The 23,545-nt window shown below is 42.5% G+C and overlaps 1 protein-coding gene across 2 annotated transcripts in view; it reads right to left on the bottom strand.

The window, feature by feature from the left end:
* Window positions 1-23,328, bottom strand: part of AMBRA1 (autophagy and beclin 1 regulator 1) — a 135,565-nt gene extending 112,237 nt beyond the window's left edge. For both annotated transcript variants that reach the window (XM_030948594.1, XM_030948595.1), the window contains exons 1-7: window positions 23,267-23,328; window positions 12,319-12,574; window positions 12,006-12,064; window positions 11,098-11,281; window positions 10,261-10,433; window positions 9,412-9,478; window positions 7,358-8,817 (exon numbers count right to left, since the gene is read on the bottom strand). In XM_030948594.1, the coding sequence (XP_030804454.1) occupies window positions 7,358-8,817; window positions 9,412-9,478; window positions 10,261-10,433; window positions 11,098-11,281; window positions 12,006-12,064; window positions 12,319-12,453 (2,078 nt within the window). In that variant the 5' untranslated portion in view covers window positions 12,454-12,574; window positions 23,267-23,328. The remainder of the gene's footprint in view (window positions 1-7,357; window positions 8,818-9,411; window positions 9,479-10,260; window positions 10,434-11,097; window positions 11,282-12,005; window positions 12,065-12,318; window positions 12,575-23,266) is intronic.
* Between the last annotated feature and the right edge of the window lie 217 nt (window positions 23,329-23,545).

Raw genomic sequence — 23,545 nt, 5'->3', positions numbered from 1 at the left:
AAGGGAAAGCACAAGGCATCATCCTTCGTGCCCACCTACTCTCAGTGAAGAAGAATAGGGCTCTAGCAACCTTACATTATTCTTAAATCAGGAAACTAGCAAAGGCAGGGGAAGGAATATTTGTGCAAGAAAACAGGCACTTCTTTCACTTTCATTCACTAGGAGCATACTAAGGAGCTCAAACTTTTAGAACTTCAGTAAAACGATCTTTCCTGCCCACACAGAGACAGTAGGCTTGGTCTGGGGAAAAACCACAAAGCTGGAAGGGTGACTGTAATTACCCAGAGCTCACATAGGCATCAACTGACCATTTAGATATCATGGCAGCATTTCCTATAGATCACAATATGTTTACAGTCTCATGATAAAACGAATTTGTATTTTCCAGTTTTTGTAAAGGCCAAACAAACAATACACACCAAGTGTGTCCACAGCCTGCACATCTCACACATAAACAATGCTAATTATCATGTTTGAATGCTCATGTCACCTTCAGACTATCATTTCACTTTATGCTCACAACAGACAACAAATTAGATCTTTGTTCACTCTAATGTGTCCTGGCTAACGTTTACAGAAATCATTCCCATATCACACAGTTCTGGCTTTCTCTACTCAAGCACATCTTCCCAAGCACAAACCCAAACCTCTTCTCTCTGCTGGCAAATCCATTTATAACTTCTGTTTACCCCAATACCCTCACTAACTGCTGAGATATTACTTATCTCTATCACCACCACTTTCAAGAACAGTAACAAAGCATCTTTGGAATTATTTCTTACCAAGCCTGATAACAGCCCAGTATAAACTCTTCCAAAACTATCAGAGTGCACATGGAGCCTACAAGACTTGTCAGAAAAATCCTTCCTTCCACAGCACCGGTAGAGTCTACACACCAGAACTTTAAACAAAATACTGAGCTCAAACTACAAATGGCAGGACACAAGGCTAGCAAGGTTTCCACAACGAATGGGTCAGAACAAAAGAGTCAAGAAAATTATGTTGGGTAGATCTAGATTCAGCACAGGCCACATTCCCACAGATGTGCAGTCTGAGCCAGTCTCTTGTCCACAGCTCAGGTGTGCCCTTCTGTTCAAGTCTCCCTTTCTCCGTGAACTCAACACCACTGCCACAATATACATTAAAGACTTGAATAAGTGAGCCACAACTGCTGTAAGCAATTAGGAAAAAAATAGCAACTACAAAGATTTTGAGAAATAAGGAATGGGACAAAAGGCAGAATACACTAGGTATGTGTTCTGTCTTCACCATAAGAGACACTTGTAGCTTTATATAAGGTAACTCCCTCCTGTTTTAGTTTCTGTCCCGCAAAAAGTAAAGTAAGTAGCACTACCCTCCTCTCTGATTTTGATGGTCAATGTCAGTCACAGAACCGTGTCTTGCCAGGCAATTCTGTATCCATGGCAGAGGACAAGGAAGTGTTCTGGTTGTTTAGTTGTTAAAGCAAGGATATGAGTGACATACACCCTTTCATTCAGTGCTTTGCACAGTGAGAAAGTTACTAGAACTCGGTACATGCAGAGATCCCATCAGCCTTGGTCATTTACACCAAAAACCAGAGCTGCACATAAGAAGCTCAGGCTCCACCAGCACGAACTCAGGAACAAAAGCTGCAAAAGTGACTGTATGCTTTTCCATTTCATATACAGCACTGATCACTGGTGGGCAGGAATGGGGTTGCTCCTACCCTGTCAATCTACTTTAACCATAGACTGGTCCCAATTCAATCACAAGTGAGCACTGTGTCTACAACTTAGAGCAGGAAGAGGCATCCCCTCAAGGCATTGAGCAAACCATACACATTTGCACTAGGAAGAAAACCAAACCCAACACAAAAAATCCCCAAACATATTCTTTGCCTTATGGAAAAGCTCCAAAATTCAGGTAATAGCTCAAGGCATACTTGAAGAAGAGAATAAACAGAGCCCTGGGGGAAAAGTGACTGCCCAGAATCCAACCAACATCTGCCAAGCAATCCTCCAGAAAACAAGCTCCGTATTACAAAAGTCCTCCGAGAGGGTGAACAGCCATTAAAATAAAAACAAAACCTTTGAGAAGGGAGACTCCAAAGATAGGCTTGGTAGGCAGTAAGCAAGAAGTCCAGACGAATTCTACAAGGCTGCCGACGTCTTTTAGAGCTCTAACTCATGAGCATTTACATATCAGAAAGACAAAATACCTGCCTCACCTTAGATCCACATCTGTCTCTTTCAAACCCTTACAAAAGCCAAAAGGATAAGCTCCTCCCTTGCTTGCATTCTGTAACAGAGCCATTTCCCGTCTGGATCCCCCGCATTTACGCCTTTCTCCAAACACTAAAGAACTTGCAATTGTATGGTTACTACAGAGATAAGCTGCGGTTTGGGAGTGGAGAGGGTCCCCAAGCTACCCATCGCACAAGAACTCAGAAACTTTCAGGTTAGGAAAGGAGACAGAAAGGAGTAGAAGCAACATTACCCCCTTGTGGCAGCAAAGCAATATGGAAATGAGGTCTGAGAAATTCAAAAGGGAACAGACTAGGTGTTTCTCTTCATAGTTGCTGTAAGGAGAACTGTATGCGGCCAGAAGGTCATCAACACTGAGGAGATGAGCTGGAGTCACTGTACTACATGTGACTGGGTCCACATCACACAGCAAGAACAAGGTAGGAGGGACCAGAGTCCTCAAACAAGACCTGACAAAATGAAAGACACAGATTTGTCCCTGGACCCTGGTACGTGGTTCCAGGGAAGATGGTTTCACACGGCACTTGTGCACACTGCATCCAACAGACTAAAATACAGCAAAGCCTTTAGTAAGCCGTGCCAACTTCAACAGATCAAATATTTGCACAGCACAGTGGCCTCTGCCTTTCATACACTCACAAACAAAATAAAGGAGTTTATACAAGGGTCCCCAGACAAGAATTTCCCCACTTCACACATGCTCACTCCTTTCTGCCTGTATGCATGACAAAAACGTCACTCAGGATGGTTCAAAAGACTTTTCAGATTTTCAGGTAGCTTCAATAATGTACCTTGTCTGTAAAACTACATAGGTGAGGCCAGGTGAAAACATTATACATTCATAAAATGCAGGCACAGAGTTACTCATACCACAGCCTACAGAATTTGACCTCTGGAATGAGTGCAGTGGAGTGGTTAGAGAAGTTTAACATAATTGCCAGACAAAGCTTCTTCATGGAAGAATAAGGATAATAAGCATTTCCTTGTGAAACATAAGTTTCATGCAAACCTGCCTGACAATAGAACAGAACACATCTTTCATTTGCAGTTATGTACTCAAAATAAACAGGTAACCATATAAAAATTGTCCCCCTCCATGTATTACAAGCAGCTAAATCTACAGAGGACAGTTCTCCTCTTCCCTCTTTTCTGCATCTGTAGGAATTGTTTCACTGAATAAGGTTTGAAATATGTTAGCAGGGACACACATCACTACTTGCTCCTTGCATCCAGAACTCAGTAACAAAAATTAATTCATAACCTAATTATTTTCCTTTTTTTTCCGGAAAAAACCCACACTAATTCTGCAGATGTTACTTGTGTCATACTAAAATAGCCAAAGAGAAAATCTGAATCAGTTTTATTAGCCAGCATTGCACCATACCTAGCATTAACTGCTGAATTGATAAATATTTCAGCAGGGATCACTGCTAGATTCTGTGTATCACTGTCTTAAGAAAGTGGCACCAGCTCCTCTCAAACAAGCAGCTGACTGGAAGAATCCTCTTTCATTCCCCTTTCAACTTTTCATTATCAGCCTGAATTGACCCACAAAGCAACAATAGCTTTAAGTACTTAGAGGATCGTTTTCTTCACTGAGATTACAGTATTAATACAAGACCTCCTGAACCCATTTTTAAATTAACAGCTAGGTATAAAAAAATTAAACTAGCTGTCATCTGTTGCTCAGTTATCCTTCCTTCATCCACATCTTTCCAACAGCTTCTATGACCAATTTCATGCAGCACATTTCACATGGCAACTTCAGAGATTTCTGGGATTCTTTTCACTTCGATGTTAAAAGTGAGGCAAAGACATCCACAGGGGAAAACTCCCTACATTTGAATTAATGAGATCAGTGTGGAGAAACTCAGAAAAGCTGAAGCTCAGTCTCAAGAATCTGTGCTTAACATAGACCATAAACTTTCCCCAAATTCATGCCTCGCCAGCACAACTTCAAGAAGCACACAGCTCAATGCCACACTGCTTTCAGGCCAGGCCGAACGTGATGGGATTCCTTGTATTGCTGAGGCTCCTAGTGACATGCTTCTCCTAACAGAGGTGCCAGAGCTGTTAGTGAGGAATAGCGCCATTACATGCTTATTAATGGTTTTGTGATTATTCCAAGATAATTAGCCTAGGACCATCAGAAAGAGTAGAATTCTCTCCTTACCCAGCTGACATAGTTGCATCAACAGAATTCAAAGAATAGCCTTCACTAAACTACCCTCTTAACTTAATTGACCCTCAATGGCAATGTTTCCCAGAAAGCTACTTCTCTACTAGGAAGGTCATGTCACGGAAGGAATCCTGCCCATGGACAGGGAATGAGAACATACACAGTTTCCAGACACAATTTTTATCTTATGTTTTTTGGCTGACCTTAGAATATAGAGCTCAATTGCCCAATGAGGACATCTAATGGAGAGACAAAGAAGAACAGAACTATAAAACAGGTTATGAGCACATCTTGGATTCCAACACTAAGAATTAGACAGACTCTGATAGGCACAAAATTACATTAATTGGAAGTGTGTATACAGGTACCACTTCTGCCCTCAGGTTTGAAGGTTTATCCTCCCCCTTGTATTTCGTCAGCACTTTCAGCATTACACAGCTTATATCTCAGGACCCTCAGATCCCATCTTTGCATGCTTCTGTAGCTCCAAAGGTTAAAAGACATTTTGGACTCTGCTGTGCAGACCTGGTTTCAGCACTTCCCACTGTGAAAGCATGCCCTAGGTCTGGGAGACACAAAGGCTTGGTACGAGATGCTCACTCTGTGCAAAATTTAGGTAAGTGGGTGCTTGCTGACTTGTTAATAGATTCACAGGATATTTTGAGTTGGAAGGGAACTACAAGGATGATCAAGCCCAACTCTTAAGTAAACAGCCTGTATGGGGATTGAACCCACAACCTTGGTGCTATTAGCACCACGCTCTAACCCAACTGAGCTAATCTCATCTCCCATGTTCTATAAAGAAAAATATAAACAGCTAATTTGAGAATGGCAGAAAATTACATCTGCAGGACAGAGCTATCCTGCATGTAGGGTTCCTTTTAAGGGAAAAGATTTCATAAAGCCAGCCCCAAACCCACCCTATGTGTTTAACAAGAAAGGAAATAAAGTTTTACTTCAAGGAAATTGCCACAAGCATTTAATACCAGACTGCCCACTGCTTCCAGCTTCTTGCTTCAGAACTCTACAGATAACCTTAACTTCAGTTAGAAGGGAAGCTGAAACCCCTGCGGTGCCTGTTCTTTAGAAAGGCCTGATAACAGAAGCAGGAGATCGGGAAAACAAAAGAGTCCCTGGGAGATTCGAAACAACCTCTGCCAGAAAGGTTTCACTAAAGGTTTCATCTTACAGGAATTCCTCTGGAATTAAGCTCATGCATCAAACTACCCACTCCAAATCAGAAGCCTCAGCAAAAAGCACGTATTTGCTCGGCTGATCAGGTAGGCAAGTAACCCTTCATAAATGCTACAGCCACTGGAGCAGACAGCAGCAATCACCATGGATGACAGGCAAAGTGACCCAGAGATTTAGTCATAGGACTCTCCTTAGACTCCTGCAGGCTGGGGTGGATCAATTATATGCCTCAGGGCATTTTAAAATTATAGTTACCACAGAAAAGATCATATCTACATATCCCACTACATCTCATTGTCCAAACACGCGCCAAGTGCCCAATCAATAAGAAGGTTATTTGCCCTGTTATTTCTGACACTACAGTGACTCATCCCAGAAAACGAGACACAGTGGAGATGACATAAGTATGTACCACTATTTCAAAAGAAAGATAACACAAGACTTACTCAAGTGCCATTTTAAAGCTAAATTTGTCAGCTCCTTATTACTCTTATGCCCTTTAATAGGAGACAAGAGGATACCTGACTTAAATTAACAGTAGGTAAGTTCAGGCCCAAAAAGTAGCTCCCATGTAATCAGCTTGAGAGTCTTATTATGGCAGACTATTAAAAAAAAACAAAAGTAAAAACTGGGGCAAGGATTTAGAAACTGATTAATAATTTTATGACCACCACCACTTATTTGCTATGCAACTACAACAACAAGAAAGGCAGTCACTGTTCCAGCCTCAGTATAATCAGCTTATCTGCAGGACAGAGGAAAGAATTCCCTTTCCTCAAGCACTCCTATGTACAAAGCCTTCTTAGTTACATCTGCATGCAACCTGGAAATTTTGCTTTTCTACACTCAAAGCATCTGTTTCAGAGAAACAGAAAGACTGAACCTTTCCTCTGGTGAGAGCACAAACCACTTGACAGAGAAGATGTGAAACTGAAACCCAGTGTGGAAACCCCATTCGAAATACCAATGTAGCTGAATCATCCACACAAGCCAGTGAAGACACTCTGACACAAAGGACAGGTCTTTCCTGACACAAGTTCAATTTAGCTTATCCAGTTTCTTGTATCATATCTGAAGCAGAAGAAAAATATCCTTCCAAAAAAAAGAATCACCTTCTTAAAAAAGAAGACAGCAAAGTCTAAAATTTTCAGTGATCAGCATGTCTCCAACCAGCTCAGGTCAACAGGAGCCACTTTCAAAACTAACCTCTCTTATCAGCAGCAAACCCAAACCACTGACACAGGGCTTTGACTTTTTTCCCCCTCTGGGCAACTCTAAGGAAACTCTATTGTTAACCCTTTTACCTTAACAACTTACTCATGCCCAGTTTTCCATGCCAACCCTGGGCAGATTCTCCATGCATAGCACGTGATGACAGGGTGTGTGACAGGGAGAATAAAGGACAGCATTAACATATCCTGAGTTTCCATGCTTCTGCAGGGTCTCGGAAACACCAGGAACACAGTTCACCCCAGAGATCTGCTAAAATAGCCCATCCTTTTGCCTGTCTGCACTACCACTGAGAGGTCCAGTCTGCCCTTACAATATTCAGAACCCATCTGCAGCATGACAATGGCAGCTATGAACACATCAACACCAACATCTTTACTTTCATCTACATGAACAGCACACGGCCATATGAGAAAAGGTTTTTAACTCTGAAAATGTTGAAAAACCTCAGACTAGATGGGAAAGGTTTAAGAAAAAATAGAGGAGGAAGGGCAAGCATGTATCTTACCTCCTGAGTGAATCCTCCTCTGAGCTTTCCTCAGGCATTTCCTGGTTTAAGGCCTCCTGTGATACATTCCCAGGTCTGCTTGAAGCCGACTGGCTGTAAACTCTTTCCCAGTGCCCCGTCTCCTGGTTAAAGACCACTCCCACGGTCCTCTCCTCCTGCGGGGTGGAAGAGCTGCCCAGCTGCAGTCTGCTAGAGGCAGGAGCTCTGCCCTCGGTTCTCTCTGCAGGCTGCACCTGGCTGGTATTTGGAGGCACACCCTCAAATGTGCTTTGGACCTGCCCTGGTGTGTAGCTAGGCGTGCTTCTTTCCCAGCGCAGCGTGTCATTGTTAAAGGTCAGCAGGTTATGACAAGCACGACAGCGGTTCAGGTGACCCCGGGACAAATTGGAATTGTTTTCACTGCTTTGTGGAGTCTGCTGATGGGAGGGACCGGGTCGATCAGGCTCAATGTTGTTGTTGAGCATTTCTTGAGCCTGTTGCGACTGGCTGGGCTCCCCACCAATCCCCTGATCTAACTCCTGAAGCCGGTCATATTCCAGGAAGAATCGCCTCAAATCACACTGGAGCTCATTACGAATGCTGGCCTGATTGCTCGGGCCAGCACTACTACCACTGTTCACCTCAGCCCCTGGGGCCAGAAAGCCCCTCCCTTCCGTTGCAGAGGTATAGACTGAAGCCTGGGAACCCCCCTCCTGCTGTCTGAGCACGGACAGCAAGCTCACGGAGGAGGCACTGGTCCTAGGGGGAGGCATGGCTTCCAGCTCGGACCGAGAGCTCATGTTCAGCACTGTCCTGGACCAGTCAGACCCACCCAAGCCTGAAGCCATCTCTCTCGCAGACTGTTGGTACCGGGACTGGTGGCCTGCCAAGGACCCGCTGAGGGACCGCCGTGTGGGGCCCAGGCTAAGGTTGCGCAGGGTGTTGCCAGCAGTGCTGCTCTGAACTGTGCTGAAAGCAGAGGGCCTGTTAAGTATCCCCTGCTCCTCCTGTGCTACGGATGCCTGCTCTGGGGGTTGATAAGGCTCTGTCTGCACAGAGGAGAAGGAAGTGCCAGTGGCCCCAGAAGACGTGGAGGGTGCGTTTTCCTGGTGTGGGAAGAGAGAAGAAGGAAGTCTTGCACTAGAGCATCGGCTGCAAAGGCACAACATCCCCAGGTGCTGGCAGCACTCTGTTGTGGGATAGCTGACTCGCTCCCGGAGCCTGTTATAGACAGATGCCCTTGTGTTCTCACTGGCTGGAGGCGGAGGTGGTGGTGGTGGAGGCGGTGGAGGGGATGGGGTAGCAGAGTCTTGAACACTGTTTTGCTCTCCCACCTGTATGCCAGAGGAGCGGGAGGACAACATATGCAGGAAGTTGTGGAGGAGGGGTGTGCGCCTCACAGGCTGAGATGGAAGGATAGCGCGCTGACGATAATGCGGCATCTCTGTGCTGTCCACGGAGATTTCCACTTCCTCATCGCTCTGCAGAAGGAAACAGGCAAAGTTCAGTCACCTCAAGGCAAAATCCTATACTTCCAGAAAAACAGCAGAAATCAGCTACCAGCCCAGACAGATGAAAGGATGTGATAAATCCCTTCCTAAAGGCCTTGACTTGGAGGAAATTAGTTGAGATGATTTCTCAGTTCATTTTATGGATCTAGACAACCTCTTCCTACAGCCCAGTGAGCTTTCACAATACACTGCTCATACAAACAGAAGTATCAGCGTCTGAGGGTCAAAAGCTGAGGGAAGAATTGTTAATACCTCAAATAGCTTCAAATCCAAAAGAACATCACAACCGAAAGAACTGAAAGAACAAGACCACTGAGACCTTTTCCCACCATTAGTCAGACAGAGAGGGCAAAACAAACACACTTTGGAAAGCATTTTATTAGCCATGCACATAAGAACATGTTACGTTGTTATTTTATCACCAAACAAGGTGAGACAGAACTCAGCTTAAAAAGACTTCAGGTTTTCAGAAAAACACAAGTCTGCTTAGAAACAGACTAGGGCTAAAGTACATAGAGCACCTTTTAGCTAGCCAGTCAATACAAGTCCTGACATTCCCCTTACCTGCTGGTTAGAAGGATTAACTATCGCTGTGAGCAAGTAGTGTCCCAAGGGATCAAACCGTACCAGCCTAAAACAAAAGCAGTGCCAGAATATCAATCATCAGTTCACATTCCACATTGACACAGGAAGCTGAACACAGCAGGGAAGAAAACCCCACATGACATGTTTGCAGTGAGAATATTACTACATTATCACCATATTTTTATGAAGGACATCAAAGAGTTTATGCATTAAGAAGAACAAAATGTACCTATCGAGCTGAAGACTGCAGTTATTTTATAGTGCACAGCAACATTACACTGAAGTTAAAAGCTGGATGTAAGTACTGCTGTATCAATTGAAATAGCCAGAAATTTTAAAGGAATACAAGTGTTTAGATTACAAAATGGAATTGGTACAAAGGGAGAGATTAACGTGCCTTGATGCCACATCTTTGTCTTATTTTAAATTGCTCATAAGCAGCCGTTAGGTTTCCAGCAATCCAGTTTCCTCTACAAGTGTGCTAAAGTAATAGCTCAGCATTTTGTTCCAGCAGTTCCTGGGTTTTTTCATCCTTATGGCTGACAAGTTTTAATTACTAAGCTTACAATTCAACATGAAGTAGATTCTGGACATTTAATGGACACATGCCATATTACAAATATGAACACCCAAGCTGATCTATGACTTTCAATTGCTTTTCTTTCTGCCCACAGAACTGGTTTTCTACCAGCCGAATCAACGAGCTGCAAGCAACACTCTACTGCCTGAGTGCACAGGGTGCAGCATCCCAGAGGAACCTCACACACACTTTCTAAACCTGACCATTTTTCACACACAAGTTCTTTTCACCCAGAAGTAGGAGCTCACCTGACCCGCTCCATTTCACTAGCTGTTTTCACCACTGCAAAAGGCTCCCGACGACTCCAGTCCCAGAAATGTATCTCATTGGCAGTGGCAATCAGCAAGAGCTGAGCCGTAGGATGAAAAGCAAGTGATGCAATGGCATTGTTGCTATCTGTGAACCAGCTCTCACTTCCACCCTAGAGTGAGGAGTCAAGAACCACAAGCAGTTTGTCACAAAGTTTGCTATCATTAAGTTTCCATGTACTTGCCATACCTCCCAGCCCGCCTAAAGCATCGCAAGTGAACTTGCGCTCCCTCGGCAACAACAGCTATTGCCATACAAGGTCTGTGCCATGTCTAAAATGTAATGCTACTTGCAACAATGACCACAGATGTATTTTTGTAGGTAAGTGTCTCAAGCAGCCTGTAAAAATGCTTCATTAAAAACAAAACAAACAAGCCCATGTGTTTTGTCTCTGTGCCATTTACCAAATTAGGTAGAGCAGCAGCTTCTCTAATGAACAGTTCAGATAGGCTCAGTGGAATAACAAACAGCATGTCTCTCACAAAGGCTAAACAGGCACTTTGCACAGTGTTCTCCAGAATTACCTGTACCACTGCAATCAATAAAACTGGTGCTGCTGAGAAGCATGACCTACCTGGCAGGACTGAATGAAGGAGCTGTCACCTCCTCTCTAGAGAGAAGAGGATGGCTATGGTCTGTTCTATGCTTTTACACACAGGTCCCAGAAAAGCTTCCAAACAGCTCTCTTACCAGGTAACATTTGGAAAACAAACTCAGCCAAAAAAAGTCACCACCCACCAAATATCAAAGGAACATATGTTTCAGGAAAGACTTACATGTAAATCCCAAATTCTGACCTCCCCATCCAGGCATCCTGAAGCAATGAGGCCTGGAATGGTGGGATGGAAGGTGACACACCAGGGAGTGCGGCGATGTCCAACCAAGGAATGAACACACTTGCCCGTTTTCACCTCTGTGATGTAGATGTTGTGGTTCACATGCGTGGAAGCCATTAGGGTCCTGGGAATGCAGAAGGTATGACAAACATTAGCATGAGAAGAATACAGCAAAATTAGATCATGGTTAGCTTCATCTCAACGGGGTCTGTTCACACTTAACCCAGCAGCTCTCCCACACAGAGCTCAAAGGGTAAGAGGCTACTGTTGCACCAATGTCACAAAGCTTTCTGAGCCAGATTTCAGGGTCCATGCAAACATGAGCTCATCTGAATCTGCAAGCACAAACTTGACCTTGAATGTCAGAGTGAACATGCAGCTCAGAAGGCACTCCTGACTGACAGTCTGGGGCAAATCAATATTCCCAACTCTCCACACTGTCAAATCAAGTGATATTATGAGAGATCCCACCTCCATTTCTGCTTCCAATACACACATCATCCTGCTCTGTTCTTTATTCCTAGATATCCCAGTGAATGTGTCACATCATTTGGGCATGTTGTATTAAAATATCCTTTACTCCCTTTAGTTTCTTATGAAATCCCACGGTGCCTGCACAGATCCTTTTTCCTTACAATTTCGTATCACCTGGGTACCTCAGAAATTAAACACCAACTATGCTCGAAGCTGTGAGATTAGGAAGGTGCACACATTCCATCCATGCATGTCAGGAACCAGAAGTTTCATCTGGCTGTTCAGGAAAGGACAACTCAATGGGCACAAGCCTCCATCACTTTTCTAAGTGTAGGGAGACTGCTGAAATAGGGAACGAACTAGGAGTTAATTACCTGTCTGGACTAAACGCCAGCAAGAAGGTGGAGCGTGGACTGTCTGGTAACTCAACTTTCTGAAAAAGCCAACAAAGCAGGAAGTGTTGCAAGAGTCATATGATAATACTTTAACTGTAAGCCACACAGACAACAAGGGGAACCCGCTGCAGGAACATATCTAGTATCATATCACTGCAGGAACTGAACAGAGCCAGAGAGCATATCAAGTGTAACACATCAAAGGTATAATCACAAGACAATTTATTTCAAATCCCTGCCTCCCTTCCCCCATTCCAAGATCAAGCTATGCAGCTCTATCCCACAACCTTACCTTGCCCTCCCATTTCATCCATCGAGTTTTATCCTCCACCAGCTCCTGGAGAAGTCGTTGAGCACCCAAGGCTTGGGTGCCCCGTTCCCTACCCCAAAGGATGCGGACAGCATTCTTCTCTGGGACAACCTTCATGGCTCTCAGCTGCCAACACCACGCCTGCTACTGAGAGGAGATACCAGCACGTTCCAGATGACAACCACCACCAAGCTACAAATAAGCTATCCACATTTCAGTTGTTTATCTTCATGGAAACCTAAAAAGATAAGAGACTGATAAGGAAGGCAGCTTCTACCTCAATTACCCAGATGAAGTAAAAGCTTTAAATCCCAAAAATACTAGATTTGAGAGACAAATCTTTCTTCCTACACAGCCTTTGCTACCTGCTTCCATAATCAAGGCCCCACTTTGACATTTCTGCAGCCAAAGATTACTTCAAAAGCATCCAGTTCTTCCCTCGTACACGTGCCCTAGCCCCACTACACATATGGAGAATTAAAAACTTCCCTTCAAATTCTTCTCCTTCCCTTCATCTCTTGCTGTATATAATAAGGGAAAAAAGATTTATGAAGATGCAGTCTTTACACGTTGAAGATTTAGGTCCTATCTGGGAAGGGTGTCTGAAAGCCAGAGGAACAGTTTTACCAATACTGACAATATGACACAAGAATCTTCCAGGAACTACTCAAATTTCAGTAACAGGTCTGACTCTAAAGGTCAGACAACTGATAGACCTCAAATCCAAATTATTTCCAACTCCATCAACAGTTTAAAAATATTAAAACAATGATGTATGGGGCAGCTCCACCACGATTATTCCATTGCCTGCACATCACCCTTCAATCTGCATTACTCTTAGAACAGCAGTTCACCCAAGTAATGCACACTGGCAAAGAATAATGCTTTTGGAACACTTTGACCTGCAAAGGAAAGCTTTAATATCCACTGTCTTAAAAAAAAAAAAAAAGCTAAATAAAGAAAATAAATAAATAATATAGTGACTCTAATAACAACCAAGTCACACAGCTTTTCAGTGGTGTCATATTATGGAGTACCACAAAAGGCTCTCCAGAAAAGTTTTTTAGAACAGATAAACCAAGAAACTCTGCTGTAATGCTACCTTCTGATCCCAGCAGAGTGTGCATACTACTCTGCCATCTGTTGATAACATGAAGATCTAAAGACAAACCCTGCTCAGTTCATGTTACACTGAACAAAACCATCAATATTCAATAGAGAAGGAAATAGCCATTTTAAAAAACAAAAAACAATAACACAAAAAAAACCCAAAAGTAAAACTAAAAAAAAAAAAAAAAAAAAAAAAAAAAAAACAACACATAAAGAAGAAAAAAGGCTCATGTGCACAAGAGACAAATTGTTAAATGACAGAACTCAGAATGGTCAGTAGCAATATTTTGTTTCCTCCCACTTTCCATAAAAAAACTCTCCTGAACAGATCATTTACGACAGCTGCAGCTTATAGAGAGGAGCTGTCTAAAGATAAGCCAGGAAAATTAGTTCCAAAAAAGCACACCAGTTTTTATTTGTAGAAGTAAAATAAAGAGTACTGAAGTAATTAACAAGTAAAGGCATCCACCTTCCTAGACAATAAATTCTCCACAGTGAATTTTGAGCTAGCTGGAAATTCCCTGATGCTTAATGTGAACAGCATGGGGACAATGAATTTTAGAGAAGCTGAACTCCATGATACACAATAAGCCTTCTTTTGAAAATCTGTGAAAGTTAGCCAAACATTAGGTAGGAATTATTCTACAAAATCAAAGCCTTACTGGAAAGCAACACAAAAACGAAAGATATCATATTGCATGAGAGTTCTTAAAAATAACTGTACAGATTAAAAAAAGCCCATATCCAAAAAAGCTAGAAGGATAACTGGAACAGATACATCCAAAAGCACAATATAATACAGGAATCCCTATACTAAAAATCTTCTTTAGCTAAATGCTGATAAATCCTGATCTGGATTCTGCAAACAGCCCCCAGGCACCCCTGTCCAGAAGTTACAAGATTCAGATGGTGAGCAGAATGGAGGAGAAGAACAGAACAATATCAGGCAACAAAAAGTCTGCTTTACAGGAGGAAACTGTACATCTAGTTTAACTCTTAATCTAGTAAAATTAAGAAAACAGTAGCTGAATATTTTATATGGGTGTATTCAAGGAATTTGGACTGCAATGACCCAAGAATAAACATATAAACAGGACACTAATGGAAGACTGGTCCTGCAGCTGGAATAAATTGGAAGTTCAAAAAGATTTAAACTTTGGAACAGCCTGTCAATAGCTGTGAAGGACAAACCACATAAATAACTTGAGATCATGGTAATGTACAAGCAGGATAACAATCACTCATGAGAAAGAACAAGCTCTGACAACCTAGCAACATTTCAGTCCTATCAGAACTAATGTTCCCTAAAGTACAATTGCAACAAGGAAAACAAGAGGTTTAACAAGCGACTTTATTTATGCCATGGACAAGCTTACATATTGTAAAATAAATGGGGAGATAACTCCTACAACTGCAGTCAGTGAAATTCTAGTATTCACCTTACTGAAGGACCAAGTCATCTCCACTATATAAAACCAAGCACATACCTTAAGACAGCTTACCTAAATCTCTGCATGTGTCCTAATTTATTCAACTAATCTGCCTATACCAAACACTTCATATGTGAGCCTGAGCATTTAACTTCACATTTTTTCCTCAGGGACTGTACCTTGTTTTTTCAGCTTCTTCTGACTCATGTCTTTATCCCATTTTAAAAGTAAACAAAGGAAACACCCAGGGCTCTAATGCCTTCACAGTACCCTGTTAACCTGCTCAACATTTTTAAATGCTAGGATCTCTTCAGAAAACACCAAATGTATCCTTCTTGAGTAATGCTGAGATTCCAGTGTTACCTCGGATCCTTCAGGGGCCAAACTTTATCTTTTCTCTGAGTTAGCCTGAACATAGTAACTGCTTCTCTACCAGGTGACACATTCAGCAACATTTCAGAAGGCAAAGAAACTCAGAGCCTTCAAACGCAGAAACAGACGTAGTGTAGCACTGGCAATGCAGTGAACACTGCTATTATCTTTGCTCATTTTAGCAGGAAGAGTTTAACCTTTCTATTGGATTATGTGTTCAGCTTCAGTTTGTTTTGGTGTGGAGTTTTTGTTTTTTGTTTTTCCTTTAGTTTTTTTGTTTGTGTAGGGGTTTTTTGTGAGGGTGTTAAAGAAGCCAGTTTTTTCTCTAACTTAGTAAAGATACCCACCAACTCCGAACATTTTGCTCAAATATAAGCTGAATAATGACAGCATGCTATTAAATACCATTAGCAGAAAAACCATTGAAGTACCAACTGTATTTACAGCCACTCGTTAGCCATCTGACTAACAAAATCGAAATTAAATGCAGAGGGTTTGAAAATACTTCTTGGGACACAGCATAAATAAAACTTGCAGCTCACTGGATCAAACCTGTTGAGGCGAGTGGTGGACTGATTCAGTAGCAGTGTCTATTACAAATACCCACAACTATCATAAGTGATAAACAGCTGACCTCCTAAAGAGGGATTGGGATTGTTGTGTTCTCTTCTTGTTCTTGAGTTTGTTTAGTTTTGTTTACTTGTTTTTGGGGGGAGGGAGGGAGATTTGGATGGTTGGTTTAATCAGGATGACCAAAAGTGTCCAACAACTGCAAGATTAGCTGATGCCCTGAATGTGATGCAGATGACCACAAAAAATTCTGAAAATGGAGAATCAAGAAATTTTTCTATGATCAGCATCTTCCTTTCCTTAAGAGTTTTTTCCCTTCAGGGCATTTCAGGACAACATGCTGGGCTGTTTACAGTTTTGGAAAGAGCATTACATAGCCCGAACCCAAGCCTTTTACTTGCTCTGTACCAGCCATCCTTGAAGAAGCCTGAAGAATTCCCAGCATTAGAGTAATGCAGGCTTACTTGTAATTGTCACTTTTACAGATGCTGAAGCTCTAAAAAACCAAAGTGAAGCAGCAAATTGGTAATACTTTGTAGTGGTACATGACCCCCTGAAAACACTGACAGAAAGGTAGGGAGAGAAGAGGAATAAAAAGAAGCACATTCAATTTACCACATAAAAAGGATGTCAAAATATTTAATGCATTATGCAATGGCTCACCATTCCAGTTCAAAACTTCAGCACTTTAAAGAGATGACTGTTCCATTTCCTAATGTGCCCCTTCCCCATCTTTGTTGATATTAATTTTATTCTGGTACCACCATGCTGGGAGCACAGCTGGCTTTGATACAAAGACGAATATTGCAATACTACCTTCAAGTTATTCCACTCTTCATGGGGGAAAATTGTTATTTCATGTGGCCTTCAGCTCTCAGACTAATCTATTACCACTGCAAAGAATTTTGTGGTTGTGTGCTGAGCCCAACACTAAAAGCCTTTCCTAATGCATGTGCACAGAGTCAGTGTAAACAGCTATATCAGTGCTTAAAAAGGGGGAAAAAAAGCTGCAATCAGTAAATGATATTTACAACGGGAGATCTATCCAGAAGAAACAAATGTCCAAATAATTTCAGATAATTTTGCTGCCCAAAGAGACCTCATGTGATTGATGAAGAAAGAGGCAATATGAAATGAAATATTAAAGCTGTCACTGACTTTGCAATCTGGGTTCCACAGAGAGAATGCATTTATAAGACTCCCTCTAAGAGACCAGGGGGGAAAAAAGCACATGCCAGTAGTTTTGGTCTCCAAGTTCCTTTGTCAGTTGTAAGACTTCCATAATGTATTGACTGTAAAAGAGCCCTGATCCACACACAGCTGATGGGCCAGGGCTGTATACTTTGTATTAAAACGACATGCATGGGGAAAAAAAAGGACTCAAAACACAACAAAAGCAAAACTGTGGTGAACAATGAGGCATATCACTGTCCTGCAAAACCACAAGCCAACTTGTCTCTAGAAAAGAAGAGGAAACAAATTATTACACTCAACTCCCCCAGTTCTGGCCAGGTGCCTACCTATCTTGTAAGCCAGAGTCACTTCTGTTTTCAAAATATCTGCTCTGAAGAAGCGTGTCCAGCCCTAACAATGCCACTGCAGTTATTCCAAATTAAGTGCAGCATCTCAGGCTTTAACACCAGCAACATACTAAAAATTTCAAGAGAATTGTTTATTGCATTTAATAAATGTTAGTATTTTTAACTTTCATTTAATAAATACTAGCAATAATTTAGCATTCCCACTATTGCACATGTGGGTGAGTTCTCCAAGACCAATCAGATCATCAGACAGGCATGAAAAGAGTGTATGCAGCACTACAGCCCAAATGCTTTATCTTTGCTGACAGTGATCCTAATGAAGGCTACAGTCACAAGACAGGCTATTTCCTCTGAGGATTTTCTTCAAGTCAGTTCCCCTTGTATTTTACACAGCTTAATTTTAAAGCAAACTGCCTTACCAAGACCCCTTGTGCTCTTCAGAAGTTCAAAAGAGCAAAAAGTGCCCACTGAAAACAGCAAATATCATCTTGCCAAAGACTATGAACTACACAGCCCCTCCTTTTGCAGGCACTTCATTGATAAAACAATAAAATCTGCTTCTGACACCCAGACAGGAGATCTCCAAGAACAAACCAGATGCCTAGAACATCATTTGGAATATAAAGAAGCAATCACACAGCTCCAGGGACTTTCTAGTTCCCTTCCTTGTTTGCAATCTGTGTTTCCCTGACTTCTGCAATGTGGAGATTTTGAGGCCATCACTTTCCTAAATTGCATGAAACTGTATCATGTAAGAAGCCCAACAAACACTACACCAGATAGAAGACCTGACTTATACCTGCAGTTTTATTAAAAATACTGATTCAATCCATATCAAATGTCATGCCATTGCCACTAACCCTTTTTGTGTCTCTGCCCGAAAAACTGAGAAAACTTAAAAAAATGTTTATGTAAAACCAAAACTAAAAAGCTGATTTGCCCTCTTTGCATTGCATCAACTCAGCTTAACAAACAAGACAACTCAAGGAGTCCTAGTTTGGTAAATCCTAGTTTACCAGTAGCACTGGCATTTGAACAATGCTGTAACAACAACAAAATCAGTAAAAATAGGTGATATGACTCATATCCCAAATAGTAGCATGGGTCAAAATGCAAGTATTGGAAGAATAGGACTATGTTCATTCTTAAAAGACAGGGCCATATGAATTTCTGGCAACATATCTGATTAGCTATATATGTCTAAATTTACTTCAAACAACATTTGATTTGTCTTCCTTAACTCCATTTGTGGTACCTCCAGATGAACCTTGAGACTGTTTATAGACGTATTAACTCTTCTTGGGTTAAAAACAAATAAATAAAACGAAAACAAACAAAAAACAAAACAAACAGAAAACCCAATCCCAAACACCAGAAAACATTTTGCATAGAGCAAACTCCAAGACACCTTGTAGTAATATCTAAATGAACAAAAATTTAAAATAAAGTTACATTGGACTAGAATCTTTAAACAAGATTAACCCACAAACAAAAACAGTCTATGGATGGGTAACAACAACTATCTTAAGCATGATTAATCAAAACAAAAAAAACCCCTAAACTCCAACCCATTGTTTTTTCTGTTTCTACTTGTGTGCTTGATTATGCTTCAAAAAACAAAAAAAGCTGCTGAATTTAAGAATTTAATTAGAACAAGAGTCAGTCTTCAAGTTAGTGCCCCTAAACATGGAGAACAAAAAACAGTCAGGAGAAGTGAAAGAAAGTTTATGATGCAACTATCCAAGAGAACCCAAAACTAATACCATGAAGGCACTTCCATTATACGGACCCAGTTTTACTCTTCCAAGCTTTTAAATACTCCCCAAAGTATTATAGTGTAAGCTGAAGTTCTGCCTTGATTAAAGCCAGAGAGAGATGGAAAGTAATTCAAAAGCACATTTTCTGTAGATGCAGTAGACACACTGCTCTAAATTGCACTCACTGCAATAAGTGTTGACACATAAAACAGGATTCCTAAAGAAAAATAACTTGTCTTAGTGCTTCATGATTGAAAAATTCAATGCTGTGTTTTAAACTGCAACTGCAAACAGCTCAGGAAATTAAATTACATTACAAAGATGTCAATAGTACTTTGTCATTTCAAGATCCTGTATGACTGCAACAAGTAACTAATTGCCATTAGAATCTTAATTTGTCTTCCCAGTCTGAATTAAATGAGCTAAATACACATAAAAGAACTTTTTAGACAAAAGAAGTACATTAAAATTCTGGCTATTTACAGCAAAATGATGAAGACATGGAAGAGAAACTTGCAGATCTCAACTCCTAAAGGTCAGAAAATGAAGAGTAAATATAAAAAGGGAAGTAATAATAATAAAAAATGTAAGTGATCACCCATGTCTGGAGTCTGACAGTTTCATTTACGAAAGAGAATATGGAGCACTTTCATAACTATTATTACAACTTCCACATAAACTTAATGAATTCTTGAGAAGAGATATATTAGTTTCAATCCAGAAGATAGGAAGAGAATAAATATGATTTCGCAAAGCTGTAAGGTAAGTCAAACAGAAGAACTGAGATCTGGAAGATTAACAGTTGGTTTCCACAATTCCACACTCAAACCATAGCATCTTTTGTTAAGTACTATACACAGGAGGAAATAAGGACAGAGAGAAGATAAACCAGAGCAATAGAGACAGAGCAATACAGAATTCAGATTAACCCCCTAAAAAACTATTCTCATTTAGACAGGAAGACAAAGGAATTCTCAATTCAAAATTCCATTATTTACATTAACAGTCACATCAAGGTTCTTCAAGCTCAAGGGCCACAGCCAAGTGGCCCAAGTGACATCACACATTCCATAGTAATGTGGGATTGTCAACACTACAGAGCAGCAGAACCAGCATCACATACCCGCAAGGTGAAGACAAAGTGTTTTATGCATTCAAGGCTGCACTTAAGGCACATGCACCTTATCCAAGTAATAAAGAAAAAGCATCTGGAACCAAGAACATGTTTTAGAAAATATAGGTCATATAATTTCTTGTTCACATGGAAATACAGTAACAAGACAAAAAGCAAAAATTATCCACACAGAAGCTGAAGTCTTCACACAAAGATGCATCAGAATTATAGAAGAGGTGGGAGACAATGAAGATTTAGATTCTGAACAAAGAAACATAGCCAATTCTTGACACTCTTGCCCTTCTTGGCCTCAGACTGAGTCTGCAGGAGAAATATAAAGGGAGGGGGAAAATTGTCCAAAACATGAGTCAGAGACTCCTCTCAGCAATTCTGCACTGCCCAAGGTGAAGAATTAGTAACACATACCAGGAAGAAGGAAGCAGGAATCACTCTGCAAGGACAACCCAAAACCCCTCACTGAGAGCATGGGGAGTGGAGCTGAGTGAGCACATGGATTAAGATGATGCTCTCCACACTCCAGCCTGACACCTCATCATCCCCTTCAACAAACAGCTTACAAAAACTGGAGGCAACAAGCAGCTACCAGACAACAATCCCAGTCAGAATTCCTAACAACCAAGTAAGTCCTGAGATGCAGACAAGTACTGCTTCCTCTTGTAGAGGAAAGCAGGTCTCCTCTTGATTCAAGCAACCCAATCAATGGGTATTTCATTAGGCTACTACTATATCCTGCAATAACCTTCCAGTAAGATATTTCTAATATTAATCCTCTTCCACTGCATCTAACATCATCATTCACTTTTGCAAATCAAAATTCTTCTGTCCTTACCTTACTAATATTTTGTTTCTATTACCCTCCTTGCTAGGATAGCACAGGGCTACTAACACAAAAACACACAAGGTAACTATTATCATATACTATGCCCTGTATCAGGCTCCCAGAAACCCAAGAGGGGAAAAAAAGTACCTTAGTGCTGTTTGCATTAGTAGTAAATACTCACATCAACATCAACTCTGCAAGACCCATGAGTTCTGTCAGTTTGCTAACCATGGCATAAAAGATTAGTACTAGAGTTTCTTTACAGAAGTTTTTTAAAAAAATCATTATTCAAATGCCAAACTTCTGGCAGAGGGATAGCAGCAGACTGGATCATTGCTTGCCTACTTTAGAACTGGTTGTTACAGCTGCATAAAAGTTAGAAGTGCTGCTCAGAAAATGGAAAAGTAGGAAACCACCAAACAAGAATCCAGAGGGTCAGTTATGACTCAGAAAAGGGCAAAAGAAAGAAAACTGAGAAGAAGCTGTCAGCAAAGTAAACATTCGTCAGAAACTCCCAGCAACTCAATCTGAAAAGGCATGTCCAAACATTTGGATCCAAATACATTCTTCATTCCAAGCATCAGGAAAAATATAAATGCTAGTGGACAGCCCTACTCATTAAGAGCCACACTGCCACAAAAAACCCATACTTATTTGTGACCATCAAAATAGAAATGGACCAATTTTTTTAAACAAAATTACCCAGAGAAGCACCAGTTGTGGACTCCAGAACTGGCACACAAGCTTCACTGAAGATTTATGAATGTTAGGAAGTGCATTACAACAGTCCTTCAGAACACAAGAAAGGGTTTTAAATTTAGCTGAGAATTTCAGGTCCTGTTGCCTCCATCACCCATAAAGCATTCAAATCTGCATGGATTTAACCTCATACTACATTTTGAAAACTGACCCAACAACAAACTTAAGAGACCGGTAATGGACTGGCAATAAGTGCACACTACCAGCAGGTCATTCTTAGGTCCCTTTTTAACATTCCCATCAGCAATTTGAAAGAGGATGGGAGTGGCAAAGGCAAAGAAGCCAGATGACATTTGCAGAGGACACCAAGCTGGGTGGAGCGGTAAACAAGGAAAAATATAGAAAAACACACTGGGTTTTTAAATAAAGACCAAAGAGCACTTCATACAGAGGAGAAAACAGAGCAGCACTGAGCACTGACCATATTTACAGACTTCACATGCATACAACCTATCTTCATGAAGACAGGCTTGCATCTAGATAACAAATCTGTCTATCACCACAGAACAATACTCAAAAGTGTGTAGTGAGAAAAGCTACTCATAACCACCTACAGGATCTCTTGAAGACGAAACACTGATTAAGTACAGGAAAAATTGCTTTCTAAAGGCAGCTGAACGCATGGTATTGAGAGGATCACAAGTAATAAAAAAAAACCACTACAAGAACACTACAGAAATGTACGTGTTGTCAGGAAAAATATGGGAGATGACAACAAAAACGTTCCCATAGCCGGTGAATTAGCTGGGTTCGTTTCCTCACAAGACAAGGCGTAACCAGAGGCACACCTGAATGCATTTTATGCCAAACACTACTTTCACAAGCGTTCTGCAACACACGATGAAAAACAGGAGAGATAGAGCAGACAACGCTTGCCGCACATTTTATTTGGGTAAGGCCGGAAAACACCAACAACGATAAAACACATCTCGAAGCAACAGCCCTAGAACGCAACTGGACCGAACCCGGACCACGGGCCCCGGCCGGTGCCGCGGGGACAGCGAGCGGGGCGACGGACGGCGAAGCACCAGGCACCCGAGCTGGGACAGAAAATCCGGCTGAGGCACGCTCAAGAGGGCGGCAGCGGGGCACGGGCTACTCGCCGGGACCGGGGCCGCTCTCCCCGGGGCTCCCGTCCCCGCCGGCCGGCGGGAGGCAGCGCCGCGGGTTTCGCCCTCCCGCCGCGGCGCCCGGCCAGGGGCAGCGCGCCGGCCTCCCCGCTCCCCCCAGCATAAGGCCGCGAGCCCGGAACTCCCGTACAGAGCCCCCGGCAGCGACTCCCCGACTCCCTCCCGACCGCGTTCCACCGGCCGCGGCCTCACACGGATCGGTACCGCCGCCTTCCGGGGTGCCGCCGCGGGGCCGGCCGCGCCCGCCCGAGAGCGGCAGCGCGGCCTCGGCGCGGGGCCGGCGGCGCGCGTAGGCCCGGAGCGTACCTGCAGCGGCGGGGCCGGAGCGGGGCCGGGCCGGGCGGGCGGAGCGGCCCCGGGGTCGGTCGTCGCCGCCGCCGCGCCGAGCTCCGGCCAGGCGGGCCAGCCGAGCGCCGAGCGGGGCCCAACGGCGGCGGCGCCGAGCGCGGGAGCAAGGCCCGAGCAGCCGAGGCTAGAACGCCGCCAGGCAGCGCCAGCCGACCGACGAGGACTTCCACCGCCGCCGGGGGCGACGGAGGGCAGGCGAGAGCAGTCGATGCCCGAGAACTGCGGGGCAGCGCCCCG

This window comes from Camarhynchus parvulus, chromosome 5 (assembly GCF_901933205.1).
Source record: "Camarhynchus parvulus chromosome 5, STF_HiC, whole genome shotgun sequence".
Lineage (NCBI taxonomy): Eukaryota > Metazoa > Chordata > Aves > Passeriformes > Thraupidae > Camarhynchus > Camarhynchus parvulus.
Note: the sequence above shows the minus strand (reverse complement) of the source record. Positions and strands in the feature narration are given on the sequence as shown.